Source organism: Hemicordylus capensis, chromosome 4 (genome assembly GCF_027244095.1).
Source record: "Hemicordylus capensis ecotype Gifberg chromosome 4, rHemCap1.1.pri, whole genome shotgun sequence".
In the NCBI taxonomy this organism is placed as follows: domain Eukaryota; kingdom Metazoa; phylum Chordata; class Lepidosauria; order Squamata; family Cordylidae; genus Hemicordylus; species Hemicordylus capensis.
This window is the reverse complement of record NC_069660.1, coordinates 292,964,075-292,982,124: the sequence shown is the minus strand read 5'-3', so window position 1 is coordinate 292,982,124 and position 18,050 is coordinate 292,964,075. Positions and strand designations below refer to the sequence as shown.

Sequence of the window (18,050 nt, the reverse complement as noted above, 5' to 3'; positions counted from 1 at the left end):
AGTTTGGCTTGACTTTATGTTTGGAGGCTGGAATGGGGGCACTGAGAGCAGAGCCAGCACTGCTTGGGAAGTACTAGAAACAACGTGAATGCCAGAGGGAGTCAGTGTTGGACCATGGAAGCCATTTTCACAGAAATGGTCCTCACTGTAAGCCTGCAGATAAGAATCCCAGGACTCTCAATGGCACCTATACTAGAGTATTCATAGACAAGAATAAACTGGCTTGAGTTCCCCTAAATCTGAGTTATTTGTATGTATATTCAGTTTTGTCCTATTACAGTAGCATGTTCTGGACCTGCAACTTGAAATTGGGTGACATTTAATTCTTTTCTAACTCTGTAGGAGTTCCTTTGCAAACTGATATACAGATTATGTTAAAATCCTGTTGGACTGGGAAGTCTAAAGGCACCTGTCTCCATATCTTTTGGAATGACCAAGGCTTGCCTGCCAGCACATGCTAATTCTACCAATATCCTTAGCGGAATTTTTCCCTTTAAAAATGGAGGGACTCAAAGGAGTTCTTCTTCTTTCCATCAGGTGATCAAGAATATGAAATCGCTAAGCGTCGAATTCTTCAAGGAAAGTCAGTGCCTCATTATGCAGCTATAGAACCCAGCGGTGATGGCCTGATGATTATTTCTTATAAACCCTACACATTTATACAACAGAATGATGAGCACAAGCATGAAGAAAGGGAAAAGGAGAAAACGGAAGAGAAAAAGAAAGGTACATTGAGTTCCTACGTCGTAAACTCTGAGTCATCTTCGATTGTGTAAACACAGTGTCAAATGTCTTGGTCAAAATTTAGTATATTGTACATTCAATAAAGTTACTAGATCTTAGCAAGCTGCTTTTTAAATGATCCAAATGCAAGAAATTAAGTTATTAGCTCCTGGAAATGATCGAAACAAGGTTTTTTGAGAATTATTTGCAAAGCTGAATAGCTCGATCACCTGAGAATATAGCAGGCTAATGGGATATGCTTCAAGAAATAAAATGATGATTTGCAGGGGCTGGAAAACTTTTACTTCTCCTCTCTCCATGTGCAGAATTTCACATAATTGATTATACAAAAGCCATGTTGATTCCTGAGACCACAGGGAGCAGACATGATGCCGAGGCTGACAACATAACAGGCAATTATGTATTCCCTTTTATGTTTCCGTTTGCAGAGCCCCTCTATCTCTGGCAGCAAACCAAAGATGATTTGACAGTCACTTTGCACTTACCAGAAGACTTCACAAAAGAAGACATACAAGTACACTTTTCTCCGGACCGGCTAAGTGTAGCTCTGAAAGATCCTCTGCTTCCTGTATTAGAAGGGACACTTTTTTCATCTATTGATCATGAAAGTTCAACATGGATACTTACGGAAAATAATAGGTATTTATTGTAGTGCCGCATTGTCTGATCTGGTTAGTGTTGTGCCTGCTTTCCTTCAATACAGGGCCCAAATTTAGTGCTGAGTTTCAGACAATTCCAAATCAGATGGCAACTTTCTTCTTGCTGCATGGGAAGAGAGCTAGTCTTGTGGTTGCACGCATGAATTGTCCCCTTTGCCAAGCAAAGTCTGCCCTGGTTTGCATTTGAATGGGTGACTACATGTGAGCACTGTAAGATATTCCCCTTAGGGGATGGGGCTGCTCTGGGAAGAGCACCTGTGTACTTGTATGTAGAAGGTTCCAAGTTTCCTCCCTGGGTCTCCAGATGGAGCTGGGAAAGGCTTCTGCCTGTAACCTTGGAGAAGCTGCTGCCAGTCTGGGTAGACGATGCTGAGCTGGATGGATCAATGGTCTGACTCGATAAATGGCAGCTTTCTATGTACTTTAGAAGGAAATTTGTGCTGAGCCCAAAAAGTGAAATTCTGCCATTGTTTCTAGTGTATTTGTTCCTTGGTATGAATTACTCACAAGTCCTACATCCTTTTTAGTCTTCAAGGTGCTACAGCATTCCATTACTAACAGATTTATTACAGCTTAGGCTTTCTGGGACTAGAGTGCCTTCCATCAGATGAAGCAGTAGATTCTAGTCCACAAAAGCTTAAGCTGTAATAAATTTGTTCTTAAGTTGCTACAAGATTCTGTGTTTTGTTTTGTTTTACTGGCTGCTACTCTGAAAGTTAAGATTTTAATCTTCTACGTTGTGTATTTAAGGAGACTGGTGTAACGGCACAGTTAGAGCACAAGATATGCAGCCATATTTTTTAAAATGCAAACTCTTAGCTAACAATACATTTTGCCTGCTAGGAAAATACTTAATACTAGCTGAGCTGGGTGCAGAGCATCTGTGCCTCTGACCCCACCCCCCACCCCGTGGTTTCTGGCCAGCTGTCAAGCCAGCCCATTCCTTCCTGCCACCGCCTTCTCATTCTGGCGCCCGGCCCGCCGCCACCTCCTCCTGGCAGCCCAGTTGCCTCCTCACCCAGGTTGCCAGACCGAGGCTGCCTCCTGACCCCGGTGGCCGTTTTCTCCACATCCCGTCACTAGTCCAGCATCTTCTCGTGAGAGCTGCCACGCATGGGATTAGCGACAGGGATGCCGAGGAGAAATAAATATATAGATCATGGCCAACTGTCCTGATAACTTGATTCCATCTCTCTCATGACAGCATTTATAGCTTAAAAGTGGACCTTTATGCTGGGTTTCATTATATTACCTGTTGGCAGCTGGCACACCAAATCTAGAATTTATCATTACAGAAAGATATAAGTATGTCTGTAATGATTGCATAGTCTTCCCCAGACTTGGCCACTTCCTTCCCCTCCTTCTGACATGCCTGTTCCTAGATTGTGAGCACTTTGGAACAGGAAATGTTCCACCTTGTTAAATGCCATGCCTTTGGATGAAATTATAAATCAATCAGTCGATCCTATTGCTTGTGTATCTGCAGATCCATATAAATCTAGCGGCTAACATCCTAACGAAGCACAGCTATGCGATATTCCCATGCTAGCACAACTTTGCTGGTGACCTTGTCAGTCAGGATGTCAGCCGCCAATCAGGCCTGCACAACACAAGACCCAGGGGCTAGATCCAGCCTGTGGGGACTTTTTTGCTGGCCCTCAGGTAGTAATATCCTGCAGTAACAGCAGGAGCCATGAAGAGATTTTGATCTGTCTACTGACATGCAGCAGCTGTGGCTCAGTGCAGTTGGCTACTTGAGGCCAGATGCCTCTTATCTCTGGGTCAGAGCCCATTGACATCCCGCCCGCCCTTGGCCTTTACCCCCTGACTCCAGTCTGGGGCTGGCATGCACTGCAGTTGCCCCACTGGCTGACAGGCAGAGTATATTTTCTGTCCAGTATTCATGGTTAAAATTGTGGGTCCCTTGATGCAAATCCACAAGTGTCTAATAATTGCTTTCCTTAATCGTTTAAATAATTTTAATGTAAATTTATGCACTGAGCATTGATCTACTCACCAAGTCATGAATGGCTCCGGCCCCAACAGGCCATTTAAGTTGTGCACCCTCATGCTAGATTTGTACTGAGGGCTTTGTTAGTCGGGCACATCCAGACTAACGAAGCATTCCATATGAATCTAGCGGCTGACAGCCTGACTAACAAAGTCACAAGCTGAGCTGCACTCGCACAAAAATATTGCACAGTGGTGCTTTAAAAAGGGATTTGTGCCGTTGTGCACATGTTCAGTTTCAAACAAGTGAGACATGCCTCAGTTGCATACCTGTTGCTGTAGCACAACACTGGTCTGGAACGTAAGCTCCAGGTTTAGTGTAGGTTGCTAGCACAATAGCTTTAGACCAGCACGGCTAGTCCTTCCACCAGCACTAGGCTAGTCAGGATGTCAGCTGATATGTACTATTAAGGAAAGGAAGACTTGGAGCTCTGCCTTTTGCTTTTCTGTTTGGTTTCTGCAGGCAAGCAGCAGCTTCAACTTGACCTCTTTTCAAAGCAACTTTTTTTTAGTGCACACAGCATTCTGCTTTGACTAGCAAGTGCTACGTAGGTATTTCTAGATGGATTATGGGTTGCTAAAGTCAAACATGTAGCCCCAGGATACATGCACTGCTGTCCCTACTGCCAAAAATGTGCACTTAAAACAGCCTGGTAAGCACTGTATAGAAGTACAGCCTTCTCAAGCAGAGAACTCGTAACATACTCTAAATGTACAAGGAGATGATGAGAAGGGTGCGACAAGGGGTGTGGGGAGTGGCCACTTGATTTGGTGATGGTTTTTATTTCAGGTGGTCTCCTTGGGATCTTGGCTTTCTCCACCAAGTTGTGACCAGCTAAAGCAAGAGTGTGAGCACAAGGAGTTGCCTTAGTGAGGACTTAACAATGAAGAGAGTAGCCTTGATTGAAATGCTCTTGTACAAGCCCATGAAGTCATGGACGTCTACATGTTTCTGGAGGCTCTTGGCAAACTACCTTCCATGGCCCACTCCTCCCTTAATGAACCCTGAGAGCAGGGGTAGAGCTACCATATGTGCAGTTGCCCATTGCAGCCAGGGCTAGGAGGGCCACTCACTGCCTGTCTCTGCAGCCACCTGTCCCCCTCCTTCCATCCAACCTTGTTGACGCTGACAAAAGGCTGGTGTGCATGGGGCCAGGACCAAAGGAGCCACACACTGCCTGCCTCTGCATCTGTCCACCCTGCCCCTCCTCTGTGGGACAACATGCAGGCTAATGACGTCGCTACCAAGCACATGTTACCGGACGGCGATGTCATTGGCCTGCATGCCGGCTTTTTGTTGTTGCCACCAAGGGTGGGTGGGGGGAGGTAGGTGGAGGACAGGGAGGGAGGGAGGCAGGTGGACAAGGAGGTGGAGTCTAGCAGGGGCTGGAGTGGGAGCCACAGAAACATCTAACCACAGGCTGCCCCCACACACGTTGTTACTCTAGTGCAGTGATTCTCAAACTTGTGTCCTCAGGTGTTATTGGACTTCAACTCCCATAATCCCCAACCAAAGGCCACTGAGGCTGGGGATTATGGGAGTTGAAGTCCAATAACACCTGAGGATCCAAGTTTGAGAATCCCTGTTCTAGTGTCTTCCTCTGCCGCCGAAACCACACAAATCTTTTTGATCTTGGGAGAGCCCTTCTGAGGGCCCTGGACCCCTGCAACAGTGCTGACCCCTGACACAGGTCCTGTGTCACACCTGCATACATCTTGTTAGCGTTTATTTAGGGATTGATGTTCTGCCTTCTTGCCAATACCTCAAGGTGTTTAGCAATATGAGTAAAATTAAAAGAAGTCCAGCAGCAGACAAGGGTAGCAGCTGGCAGCTAACGCCATCTATTCAGATGTTTAATGTGGACAAGCATGGAACAATGTTTTTCATTATGCCTGTTGTGGTATTGGATTTCTGTTTTGTCTCTTTTATTTTACTGAAGGCGGCACTGTGTTTTCATGCTAATGATGCCAACTTTGGGATGAAAATCAAAGGCCTTTAAGTCATCTTGGTACAGTTTTTCAAGATAATTTAGTTGGTTGTATTGCTGCAGCAAAGTAAAAATAGGGTGGGGAGGGAAGTTTTTTGAGAGGTGGGCCCCTGTGTATATTGCAAGATATATACTTCTTAAATTAGCTTTGACCGTTTTGCTTTGAGATAGATTTAAATTTTGTTTTGATGTGTAAATAGCAGTGGTAATAGATTCCAGCTAGCTGTACAGGGCCTACTTCATATCTTATTTTGAAAGGGGACGAGCGTGGAGTGAGGCCAGAAGCCATCAAATGGATCACCTTTATCCACACACCTGTTGACACTCTCAAGGAACTCCAAATGGCTTGTGAGGCAAGATTTACCTTTGCAGAAGCCATGCTGGTTCTCCTTCAGCAGGGTCTGTTTTTCTATATGCTTAACCATTTTATCTTTCAATATGTCAAGAATGGATGTTAAGCTAACCAGCCAGTAATTTCCTGGATCCCCCCTTGATCCCTTTTCAAAATGAGTGTTACATTGGCTACTTTCCTGACCTCTGGTACAGAGCTTGATTGTAGGGATACGTTACATATTTTTGCAAGGAGGTCAACAATTTCACATTTGAGTTCTTTAAGAACTCTCAGGTGGAGTCCATTTGGCCCTGTTGATTTGTTAATTTTTAATTTAATTTTTCTAGACAGTTTAGAATGTCATCTCTCATCACCTCTATCTGACTCAGTTCCTTAACCTCTGTACCTGAGAAGCTTGGTTCAGTCACAGGCATATGCTCAGTATCCTCTGCCATGAAGACAGATGCAAATAATTTGTTTAGTTTCTCTGCAGTCTCCATATCTTCTTTAATAATCCCTTTCACTCCCTCATCATCTAATGGACCAACTGCCTCCCTGGCAGGTTTCCTGCTTCTGATGTATTTAAAGAAGTTTTTGACATTCCCCTTGATACTTTTAGCTAAATGTTCCTCAAACTCACTTTTTTTGCCTCCCTTATTGTCTCCTTGCATTTCTTTTGCCAGAGTTTGTGTTCCTTTCTGTTCTCTTCATTTGGACAGGCCTTCTAATTTCTGAAGCAATTCCTTCCCCTTTATAACTTGCTTGACTTTGCTTGTTAGCCATGCTGGCATCCTCTTGGACTTTCCTCCTTTCTTTTTCTCCTTTTCAGTATACATTCTAACTAGGGTTCTATTATTGTGGTTTTAAATAAACTCCATGCATTCTGGAGTGAAGTTACTCTCCTGATTTTCCCTTTCAGTTTTCTTTTCACCAAACTCCTAATTTTAGAGAAGTTTCCTCTTCTGATGTTCAATGTGTCTGTGTTAAATTTCCTTGGCTGTTCTCTCCTCCCATATATGCTGAATTTGATCACACTATGGTCACTGTTTGCTTATGGTTCCACCACACACTGATATCTCTCACCAGGTCCTGGGCACCATTCAGGATTAAGTCTAAGTTTGCCTTCTCTCTGGTTGGTTCCATGACCAACTGTTCTAGGGCACAGTCATTCAGCATATCTAGAAATTTGGCCTCTGTGTCATTACTTGAATGTGAATTTACCCAGACTATGTGTGGGTAATTGAGAGGAGTGCTGGTCTTGTGGGGGAGAGGAGAGCTGGTCTTGTGGTAGCAAGCATGACTTGTCCTCTTAGCTAAGCAGAGTCTGCCCTGGTTGCATATGAATGGGAGACTAGAAGTGTGAGCACTGTAATATCTTCCCCTCAGTGGGTGGAGCCGCTCTGGGAAGAACATCTAGGTTCCAAGTTCCCTCCCTGGCTATTACAGCTCTGTCTCACTTTGACACCTTGCTGATTTCCTTCTGCATCTCCCAGTCACTTTCAGTGTTTTGATCAGGAGGGTGATAGCATGTTCCTGTTTGCACATATATTTTGTATTGTCACCCTCAGAGTTTCTGTGGAAGACCCATCTTCCTAGGTTTTCTAGCTTGTTACGATTCTATCCCTTCTTTAGCATACAGTGCTACTCCACCCAGAATTTGCCCCTCCCTGCCCTTTCTATAAAGTTTATATCCAGGGATAACATTGTCCCACTGGTTCTCACTGATCCACTATGTTTCTGATACGCCCACTATATGTTTTCGTTAGCAAACAATCACTCGAGCTCACCCATCTGGGCTTGGAGGCTTCTGGTATTGGTATATAAGCACCTATACACCGAATCTCTTACCCATGCTTATAGCCATCATGGTATGAGCTATCATATCTTACTAGCTGGGCCGGGTGCAGAGCATCTGCGCTTCCGGCCGGCTCAACCACCACCACTGTGCTCCCCACGCTAGCATGCCTGGCTTTCTGGCCAACTGCTTCCCCCCCGCCCACTTCTTGCCCCCCTCCCTGCGCTTTCTTACGGGCTGGCTGGCCAGCCTGTTTCTACACACACACACTCTTTATGTCTTGCGGGCCGGCCCAAAAGCCGGCCCACCTTCTCCACCTGGCAGGCAGCCAGACCAGGTTGGCCTGCCGCCTCCTCAGGCCTCCTCCTCCTCCCGGCGGCCGGGCCAAGGTGGCCTGCTGCCACCGCCTCCGGCCAACCGGCTGCCAGGCCAGGGCGGCCAGCGAAACCAACCCGCCATCATTGTCTCCTGTCCAGTCACTATCTCCCAGGCAGCTGCTCTCGCGAGAGCTTCCAGACATGGGATTAGCAACGCGTACCCCTAGGAGAAATAAATATATAGATGTTTTGTGCTGTCATTCTTGTGGCCATTTTATCTCTTTGACCAGGTAGCACATCCTTCTTTCTGTTCTTTACCTGGTTCTGTCCGGTCCCCTTCTGGTTTATGTGAAGCATTTACACCCTCACACCTTAAGGGATGGCATTTGCCGAACTGGATAGAACTCAGTTCCTGTCGGCTGAAGGCCAAGTATGTTGTCCATGGTCACTCGGGGCTAGAATTTTAGCTAAGATTTCTCAAATAAAGCATTCTGACCACTGGGTATGTTTATCTTGTGCAAGAGATTATTAGGAATTAAGTTCAATAGATTGCTTATAGCCCTGCAGCTACACATCTCATTATTGTGTGTGATCATTCCTAGCATACAATAATCAACTGTGCTTTTTCTCAGTTGTTTTAAGAGAAAAATCTGAACACCCAGCTTTTAATTTAAATTAACATTTCTAGTCCTAACACACGTTAGGCGAAACAGTGCAAGCCTCTTTATCTACCACATCTTGTTGAAAGTAATGAGTTGATTTTGATGCCATTCTTGTCTCTATTATTTCCCCTCCCAGTATCTGTTGTTAGCTTGACTAGCCGAGCCTAGCTTTTATTTTGACAAAACCAATTAAGACTTCTGAAAAGATCTGTTTTGACAATAAATATGGTTTAATTGTTTCAGCTTTCATAAGTATTTTGAAAATAGACTTGTAATGAGACTATATCTGGCTATCAGTTTAGTAACTGAGACAAACACTGATCTGATCTTAGATTCCTTATCCTTATTGTCCTTTATAATGTTTCAAAATATTTATTTTATTTAGTTTAAATATCCTTCTCTCTGTGCGTGCGCGCGCACATACACACACACACACACACACACACACACACACCCCAACAACTGGTAGGCAAAAACATTAATTAGTCCGCATGCGAACATGCTTAAATTTTTTTTAAAATTAAGAATACAGTTGCAGGACTTAAGATCACCTAGTTGAAAAGCTTATTCTGGGTCAGGATTCTCATCTGCATTGAAACTCTCCTACAAATTAGCCAATGTAACAAAATTAACTTACTCATGTGGTTATGTGCCTTATATAATATTGGCTGGCACCCCGATCCTGTGGGGATGGGTCCTTAGCTCAGTGTTCAAGCATCTGCTTTTCATGCAGAAGGTCCCAGGTTCAATCCCTGGTATCTCCAGATAGGGCTGGGAGAGAATCCTGGAGAGATAGTGCCAGTCTGTGTAGACAGTACTGAGCTAGATGTACCAATGCTTGAGTCGGTATATGGCACTAAACTGTTGCTACAGGGGATGGGTGGTTTTCACTGATCTGCCTTTCCATCTGAAGAACAGAATGCTTCCTTTGTGTGGCCCTCAGGAACATATTTTCAGGAGGCACAGATGGGCTTCAGAGGGAAGGGGAGAAGGGCAGAAATCCACCCTCCCTTGTAGTGCCAGTGCAGTTAGTCCTAGAGGTCAACTAGAACTTTATTTCAAGCCGCTTGTCAGAGAAGCAGGCTTATCTATATGTGCAGCCACAGCTGGATGTGCTTTCTCTGCAGGTGTATTAGCAACTGATTGCAAAAGAAGTGAGAATGAACTGGAACTGCCAGGAATGTTGGGCAGCAGGGACGGCATCACAGCATGCTGTACCATTCTGGTGCTTCTTAGTTTTGAGAGCAGGGTGTTTATCCAGATCTGGAACTGTGAACTAGAGAGAGCTTCCCTACCTTCAAGCTATGCTCAAGGATGCAGCTTTACACATGCATGTTTAGAAGCAAGTCCCTTCGGAATCAATTAATATTTCCAAATAAACATTGTTTGGATCTGGCTGGAACTACTGTTTAGAACTTTAGAAGAATTTCTGGATTCTTTTATTTTCTGTTTGCTCATTTTGCAGTAGCTGAAGACCCCTGGGGTAGGTTTGTTTTACAATTAAAGCAATCCTGGTTATACAGTCATGCAATAGTTAATTAATTAACCATCTAACTGTTAATTTGTATTCTCCATCAGTGGCTTCCTAGAGCAAATAAAACACTCAAATTCCCTTTGAAAAGGGAATCTCTTTTTATAAATAAAGAGTTAAATCCCAAGTTTTCATTGCATGGATGAAATAAATTCCACTTGCTAAGAGGGAGGGATAATTTTCACAAATCTCCCTTTCCCTCTGCAGACCCCTGTGCCCCCCTAAAGTCTGCTCCTGAGAGTTGGAAGGTCCCTTCTCAGGAGAAGAATTGCATGTGGCACAGGGCACTGCCCCAAGAAAGGGGAATTGACAAAGAGGGGGGAATCACCCTCCCCCTTGCACAAGTGAAACTTCCTCTGCTTTCAGTAAACACTTAAAATGCATAGTGTGTAGATGCATCATAATGACGAACACTTAAGATACATTGTTTGTAGATCAGTACATAGTTGTAGACCAGATGTTGGAGTTAGAGTTGTAGTCCAACACCACCTGGGGACCCAAGTTTGAGAACCCATGATGTTGGTGTTTACATGTCAACAGTACATGGTGGAGATTAGAAGGATGGGGATTGTGTGAAGATGAGCTGTGAGATATGGGATACCATCATAATGGAAGATTTAGAACAGGTGCTAAATCCGTCAGGGCTTAGCGCCCGTTTACCTTCAGGACCACCTCTCCTGGCCATTCCTGTCCTGTCCTGTGAGATCTTCTGAGGTAACCCTTCTTTTGGTCCCTGGTCTCAGAGAGGTCCATGGTACTAGGGCCCACTGAAGGACTTTCTCTGTTGCTGCCCCTTCACTTTGGAACTTTCTCCCCCCACCGAGATTCAGTCTGCCTCCTCCCTTTCAGCCTTTAAATCTTTATTGAAGACATCTCTTTTCTGCAAGTTGTTTGCCATTTATTTATTTATTTAAATTATCTTAGATGCTGTTCTTGCTTTGTACACCGCTCTGAGTCTGTCGATCGGGCGGTATACTAAATCTTTTAATTAATAAAATAAATAAATAAATAAATAAGGGTGCCACCAGCCCATCTGGTGATGACTCAAAGGAGAGCCTTTGCCCAGAGCTGTGGAAGGCACTTCCTGCTGAGATTATTGCTGTTACATCCCTGTTGGCTTTTAGGAAACAACTAAAGACACATCTCTTCAGCCAAGCTTTTTAGCTATTTAGTAGTTTTAATGGGTGTTTTAATTTTATATTTGTATATGTTTTAATTGTTTATATTTTTTGGTTTGTTGCTGTAAACTGCCTAGAGACTTCAGTAGTGTGTGCTATACAAATATGATAGATAGATAGATAGATAGATAGATAGATAGATAAGGTGGGTTTTATTGCTGAATGTGAAACAGAGGTTGGCACTTTGAGATTTCCAGATTTTATAGGTGCTACCTTCTAAATTCAGGAAAGTGATTCACTTAGACACATGCCTGATTAAATGTTTCAATAGGATGGTTCCACTTCAGACATGCACATGAGATGATCAGCAGGGAAACATACAAATGTGTTTGCAAATAAAGCAAGTCAGGGAGAAGAATCATGTGGTCGTCCATCTGTACACATGTATAATCTCTCTCCACACCAAAGAAGTGGAAGATTGCCCAATCATGTATGCTTATATATACATGAACCGCCCAGAGCCTCTGGTTGGGGCGGTTTATAAATGTAATAAATAAATAAATAAATATAATATAATATAATATAATATAATATTGTGACATACCTTCTACCATAGATTGTAAGACTGCTGAGGGGCTGTGTTTTTAATTTTGGAATAATCTAGTGATTTTAGATGCTTTAAAAAATAGTGAGGGGGTACATATATATATTATCTCTCTCTCTTTCTGATGGGCTGAATGCCTGGTTCATATTGTAGGACCAAGGATTCTATACCAAATTATTCACACAACACAACTATCTCATGGGATTCACTGCCACAAAATGTGGTGATTGGTCATGGGCTTTAAAGGGGAACTATGTGCATTTGTGGAATATGGGTCTGTCAGTCAGTACTGACTAAATGAAATCTCAGTTCACAGTGGCATGAACTAGATACCAGTTGCTGGAAGTGAGATAGTGCAGTGGGGAATCTTGTCTTTTCTTCCCGGCCTGGTGCACTGCCTTGAAACATCTGTCTGATCACTGTGGGAAATGGACTACATGGGTCCTTTTTAGATATTTGTGCATATGGCCTTTGAAGTGTTAGGCTTTCATAAAATAATCGCTATAATGTCTAAGCCGTAATTTGTCCATTCTCTTGAATATAGAAAGTGGAATTGGTGGAAATTCTTGTTTTAATTCTTCTTCCACTGTGAATGTTGCTTTGAAATTTAACAGAATGAGCTTTTGTCCTGCAAGTTCTGTGATGACTTAATGATTTGGAAGTTAAAGAAGAATGAGAGGCTTATCAAACGGATGAATTCATTTATAAAGCAAAGTGGCTCAGTAGTGATTAGGTTGTGATTAAGTGCCTAAATGAAGTTCTATTCTCTAGCACTAAACAAGTTATTTTGCTGTGACTTCCACTGAGTGAATTTGCCCTTGAGGCAAGGAGTATAATGAGAAAAGCATACTTCGTAAGTGGAAAATTATGCATGTCGACTGCTCCCAGTTTTCGTTGAAGGTTGGCAAGTGAGAACTTTTCTTCCTCTGTTTTCTTTTAAAATTCCAGTTCCATTCACAGTATTTCCTTTTAGAGAGGCTTCTTACCCGATTTGCTATATGTATTTATTTATTTATTTTACTACATACATATCTCACTCTTCCTCCAAGGAGCCCAGAGCAATGTATATGGTTATGTTTTCTTCTTCTTCTTCAAAATAACCCTTTGAGTAGTTTCAGCTGAGAGATAAGTGACTGGCCCAGAGTCACTCAGTAAGTTTCATGGCTGAGCGGGGATTTGAACTCGCATCTCCCCAGTCCTAGTGGTTAGTCCAACGTTCTAACCACTGCACCACACTGGCTGTGACAGAACAGTGTTGCCTTTTACAATTTTAGGTTGCAATGCCACGGCACCTTGGAGACTAAATAGTTTGTTTTGGAGTCAGCCTGCACAGGCAAAGCAATTGTGCGCGCACACTCACTCACTAAGAATTCTGTTGCAACTTAATTCACATTTTGTGCCAGGAAAATGTCAGTTTTGCAAGTTTGAATAAATTGATGCTACTGAAATAAATTTTGTATCTAAATTATGTAGGAGCTGGTCCCGTCTTTGGATCTTGCTCAGCCCTCTGCTGGCTTCTAATACAAATGTCCACCCACCTGCAAGTGTGTCTGTGGCTACCAACAGGTTCATAATCTGTCCGAGCGCTGAATCAGCACCTCCCACGTGGCAGGTGGTAGGATGATGCACTTGCTGTTTGCATTATTGCTGCAGCTCGGTGGGGGGGGGGAGGCTCTCTTGCACATACTGCAGTGGCCACTTCCCTCCCTTGTGGAGGAGCCATCTCATGCAGTCAGCACAGAGGCATGAGCCTGCCTCTGGGTACTCCTAGAGGAAACCGTAGGGACTTCAATGGCATGAGCCAACCCCAAGACTTTGTTCAACATTAGTCTGCAAAAATATGGGGTGGGAAATTTTCCACTGAACATTTTTCACTGTGGGAAATTTTCCATTTCTAAAATATCTGCTTGGCTACTTGAAAAAGTGTTGACATACAATTGAAGGGAAATTAATACAGTGTGTGTGTGTTTTAAATTGTATAAATAGGTCAAATAACATTCCAAATCAGATAGCTTCTATGTAAACCACTTTGAGAGCTTTTGTTGAAAAGCGGTACATAAGTAGTAGCAGCAGTAGCAACAGAAGAGGAAGAGGATGATGATCTATTCAGGGCATCAGGAAAATCTGTATAGCAATTCTTTGAGAATATTAATTCAAATGAGGAGGGATTTATCTTTTCTCTCTCTCTCTCTCTCTCTCTTTTTCCAGTTTGGAAATTTCTCTGATTAAAAAGGAAGAAGGTCATTTATGGCCAGAGCTAATTGTTGGTGACTCTCAAGGGGAATTCATCATGGACCCTGCACAGAGTGCTGCCATAGCTGAGAATTTGATGCATCTCACCTCTGATGAAATGGTAAAGTGGCTAAAAACTAAAACCTTTGATCTGGAAAGAGAGTTTCGTCTAACACATTGGTAGCTGATGCTCACCTGGTCTTGTACAGTTGTCCCTCATTGTTCACGCCCACCTACAATTACAGATAACAAAACTGTGAATAATGAGACCTAGAGTCCAGGGGAATTGGGGGGTTAGTTTCCATGAGCCAAAAAAGATCTATAAATGAGACATAAAGGGAGTAAAGCACAGAACCTTGCTCCCCAGGCCTCCAGCTCTCCAGATAGGCCCCCAAACCCCCAAATCCTCAAAGTATTTGACAGTTTCCCAGAAATTGTTCAGAAAGGTTTTAAGAGCCACAAAATGGCTCTGTGCTGCAAAATGGTAGCCAGAAATGACATTGGAAGTCATTTCCGGCCACCTAGGAACCATGGATAGGCAAATTTTGCCTATTTTTTTAAAATCGTGGATAACAAGGTTGGGTCTGTATTGCCTGACCACAGATAACGAGGGTCACCTGTACATCACAACACAGTCTGTTCACAGAAAATCTATTCTTTCAGAAGTATTATCAGTGTGTGTCTGTATATAGCATCTTAGTGTAATACAGCACCGGGCTATATGTATTAGTCTTACTTAGACTCATCTGAATCTGAGAAGCCCAAACTGATTGAGGCTCTTGTGGGGCAGGTGTCTGGGTTGTGATGATAGCGTAAGACAAGGCTCTAAAGTAGGCTTGGTGACCTTTCTTTAACATTTTTTTTCTTCTTAAAATTGCAAGAACTTAAGATTTCAGTTTCCAAGGCTCCAAGCGAAGCAGATGCTGCTATGAGAAGTCCTCTGGTGCCTTTTGGAAGCTAACAAATGTATTCTGACATTAAGCTTTTGTGGGTTGAAGCCATTTTCAACTGCTTCAGTATAACATGTTCTCCAATGCTTTACAGATGAGAACAGGCACATCCTTGTGGCCTTTTTCTTACACAGAGAAGCACTCTCCTTTTGGGGGAAGGAGAGGGAGAGACAAAGAGTTAGATTGTGTACAGTCACCATCACAGCCTTGGAGCTTGTATTTAATCCAGATAAACTAATACTTACAGTTCCATACTTCTAACCATTGGTTGACAATCAGATTGTTGCTCATGACTAACTTCTCCCATTGGGTTTACTCATGAGGAACTGGTCTGGATGTCAGCCAGTGGTAACGCTTCCCAATTGATCCACAAACATGCATACAAAGGGTGAAAAATCTTAGCTTTTGCTTCTTTGATATTTTGGTAGGAAATAACTGTTCAGCACAAGGTGATAAACAGTATCCATACTCCATGTAATTTCATTTTCTAGATAATGTCCGATCTCAGTCTCGTAGAACTGTTCAGGTATCAGCTTTTTGTGGTGCAATAGTGTGAAAACTTCCAAGCAGGGACACGCACTTTGTTAGTCACACAAAGAGGACATTTAATAGCCCTCAGTAAATGAGCTATATTAGTAAAGCTATTCAGAAGAGTCTCTTCTTCCAATACAACTGTGTAATCATATTGCATGATTAGTAACAATTATCTTGCTGTAGGAAGTTTTAAAGTCCTTGATTTGTTAATATGTTAAAAGCGCATTGATTAAGAATTCAGAATTGGCTCATTGCATCCAGTTGCGGTAAAACACACTCTCTTCATTCCTGCCATCAAATCTATGCAGAATCCTGACAAATAGACACCACCTGTACACAAGCAAAGACCTTTTTACTCTCAGGTTTTAACTTGGGATATCTATTGTCGCTCTGCACAGTCACTAAATCAGATTTCCCACTCTATCCTTTAGCATACTTTTAAGTCCCCTGTCCAGGTAGGGATGGGGTGAAGCAAGGTGAGGACTGGAGGCAACACTAATTAGAAAGTTGGGGAGGAAATGGAAGCAGAAAGGCAGAAATGGATAGAGGAAGACTAGGACAGAAGGGTTTTTTAAAAGGGAGATTGTAGGAGAAAACACAGGTGAGGAGAGAAGTTGGAAAAGGAAGCCAGGATGGAGGGGAACGTTGCTAGGTGCAAAACGTAGGGGTAGGTGGGAGAAAATGGAGAAGGAAGCCATGGAGTACGGCTAGTAAACAGCTTCACTTTTTAAAGAGTACTCTTTAATTGCAAGAGCAGACTGATTATCCTGCCTTTCCATCTACTCGAGACCCACAAGTTGGCAAGAGTAGCTGCAAAACCAAACAAAGACTCCATAAAAGAAGTAGAAAACACAATCAATTTCCACCCGCGTCACAAGCCAGCTGAAATAAGAGCATATTGACTTGGCAACTAAAGGCAAATAGGGAAAGAGCAATGGAGACCTTCTGAGACATAGAATTCCATGCAGTGGACACCACCCTGAGAAGCTCCTGATCAATATACTCACCTGCCATATTCAACTTATGATGGGAGATGGGGCGGGAACTCTGTTGAAGACGTGTGTGTGTGTGTGCACGCGTGCACGTTTGGAACATAGGAAGCTTCCTTATACCGAGTCAGACCGTTGGTCCATCTAGCTCAGTATGGTCTACACAGACTGGCCACAGCTTCTCCAAGGTTACAGGCAGGAGCCCTATCTGGAGATGCCCGGGAGGGAACTTGGAACCTTCTGTATGCAAGCATGCAGGTGCCCTTCCTAGAGTGGCCTCATCCCCTAAGGGGAATACCTTACAGTGCTCACGTGTTGTTAGACTACAACTCCCAGGGTTCAGACAAAGAAAAGCTTGAGGAGCAACTTGGTGGGGAAGGAAAGACACTGTTGCAGGAGGAAAATATCTTGGGGGGGGGTGTCATAAAAACACTTCAGGGGAAACTCCCCAAGTGCTTAGAGGGAGATCTGCACCCCTGGTAAATCTTATCATCCCATTGTGGCTGGGGATGATGGGAGTTGTCCAACAACATTTGAGGACCCAAGGGAGCCACACTTGCAGAGGTCCTTCAGATACCTGTCCCAGTGCTCCTCATCAAGCAAGATTTATTTCCCCCTCTTTCCATCCTGCTTTTCAGCTGAACAAGCCCTGCAAAACAGCTTACAGTAATAAAATGAGGATAAAAATCTTGAGAGAAATAATACATCAAAATATAAAAACTGGTAATTCAATGAATCAAAGAGAGCACTAAAAGCAGGAAGGGAGGTGTGGTGAATGGATACCACTGCCTCCCCAAAGGCCAACCACAGAGAATAGTCTTACTCTGTTTTATAGAAGCCAGAATGTAGCAGAACTTCGTAGGGCAGAACATTCTGTAGGAACATTAGAAGCCGCCTTATATAGCAAGTCAGACCATTGGTCCATCTAGCTCAGTATTACCTAACTCCTGCTGGCACTGGCTCTTCAGGGTTTCAGGCAGGAGTCTTTCCCAGCCCTACTGGGAGATTCTGCCAAGGAGTGAACCTGGGACCTCCTGCATGTACAGGTGAAACTCGGAAAATTAGAATATCGTCTAAAAGTCCATTGATTTCAGTAATGCTAATTAAAAGGTGAAACTGATATATGAGACAGACGCATTACATGCAAAGCGAGATAAGTCAAGCCTTAATTTGTTATAATTGTGATGATCATGGCGTACAGCTCATGAAAACCCCAAATCCACAATCTCAGAAAATTAGAATATTACATGGAACCAAGAAGACAAGGATTGAAGAATAGAACAATATCGGACCTCTGAAAAGTATACAATGTACTGTGCTTGATTGGCCAGCAAACTCACCTGACCTGACCCCATAGAGAATCTATGGGGCATTGCCAAGAGAAGGATGAGAGACATGAGACCAAACAATGCAGAATTGCTGAAGGCCGCTAATGAAGCATCCTGGTCTTCCATAATACCTCATCAGTGCCACAGGCTGATAGCATCCATGCCACGCCGCATTGAGGCAGTAATTGCTGCAAAAGGGGCCCAAACCAAGTACTGAATACATATGCATGCTTATACTTTTCAGAGGTCCGATATTGT

General features: G+C 43.3%; 1 protein-coding gene across 3 annotated transcripts in view; it reads left to right on the top strand.

Annotated features, from left to right (window-relative positions):
* Nucleotides 1-18,050, top strand: part of NUDCD1 (NudC domain containing 1) — a 102,769-nt gene that overhangs the window by 41,130 nt on the left and 43,589 nt on the right. For all 3 annotated transcript variants that reach the window (XM_053248297.1, XM_053248298.1, XM_053248299.1), the window contains exons 5-7: nucleotides 538-726; nucleotides 1,173-1,383; nucleotides 13,968-14,112. In XM_053248297.1, the coding sequence (XP_053104272.1) occupies nucleotides 538-726; nucleotides 1,173-1,383; nucleotides 13,968-14,112 (545 nt within the window). The remainder of the gene's footprint in view (nucleotides 1-537; nucleotides 727-1,172; nucleotides 1,384-13,967; nucleotides 14,113-18,050) is intronic.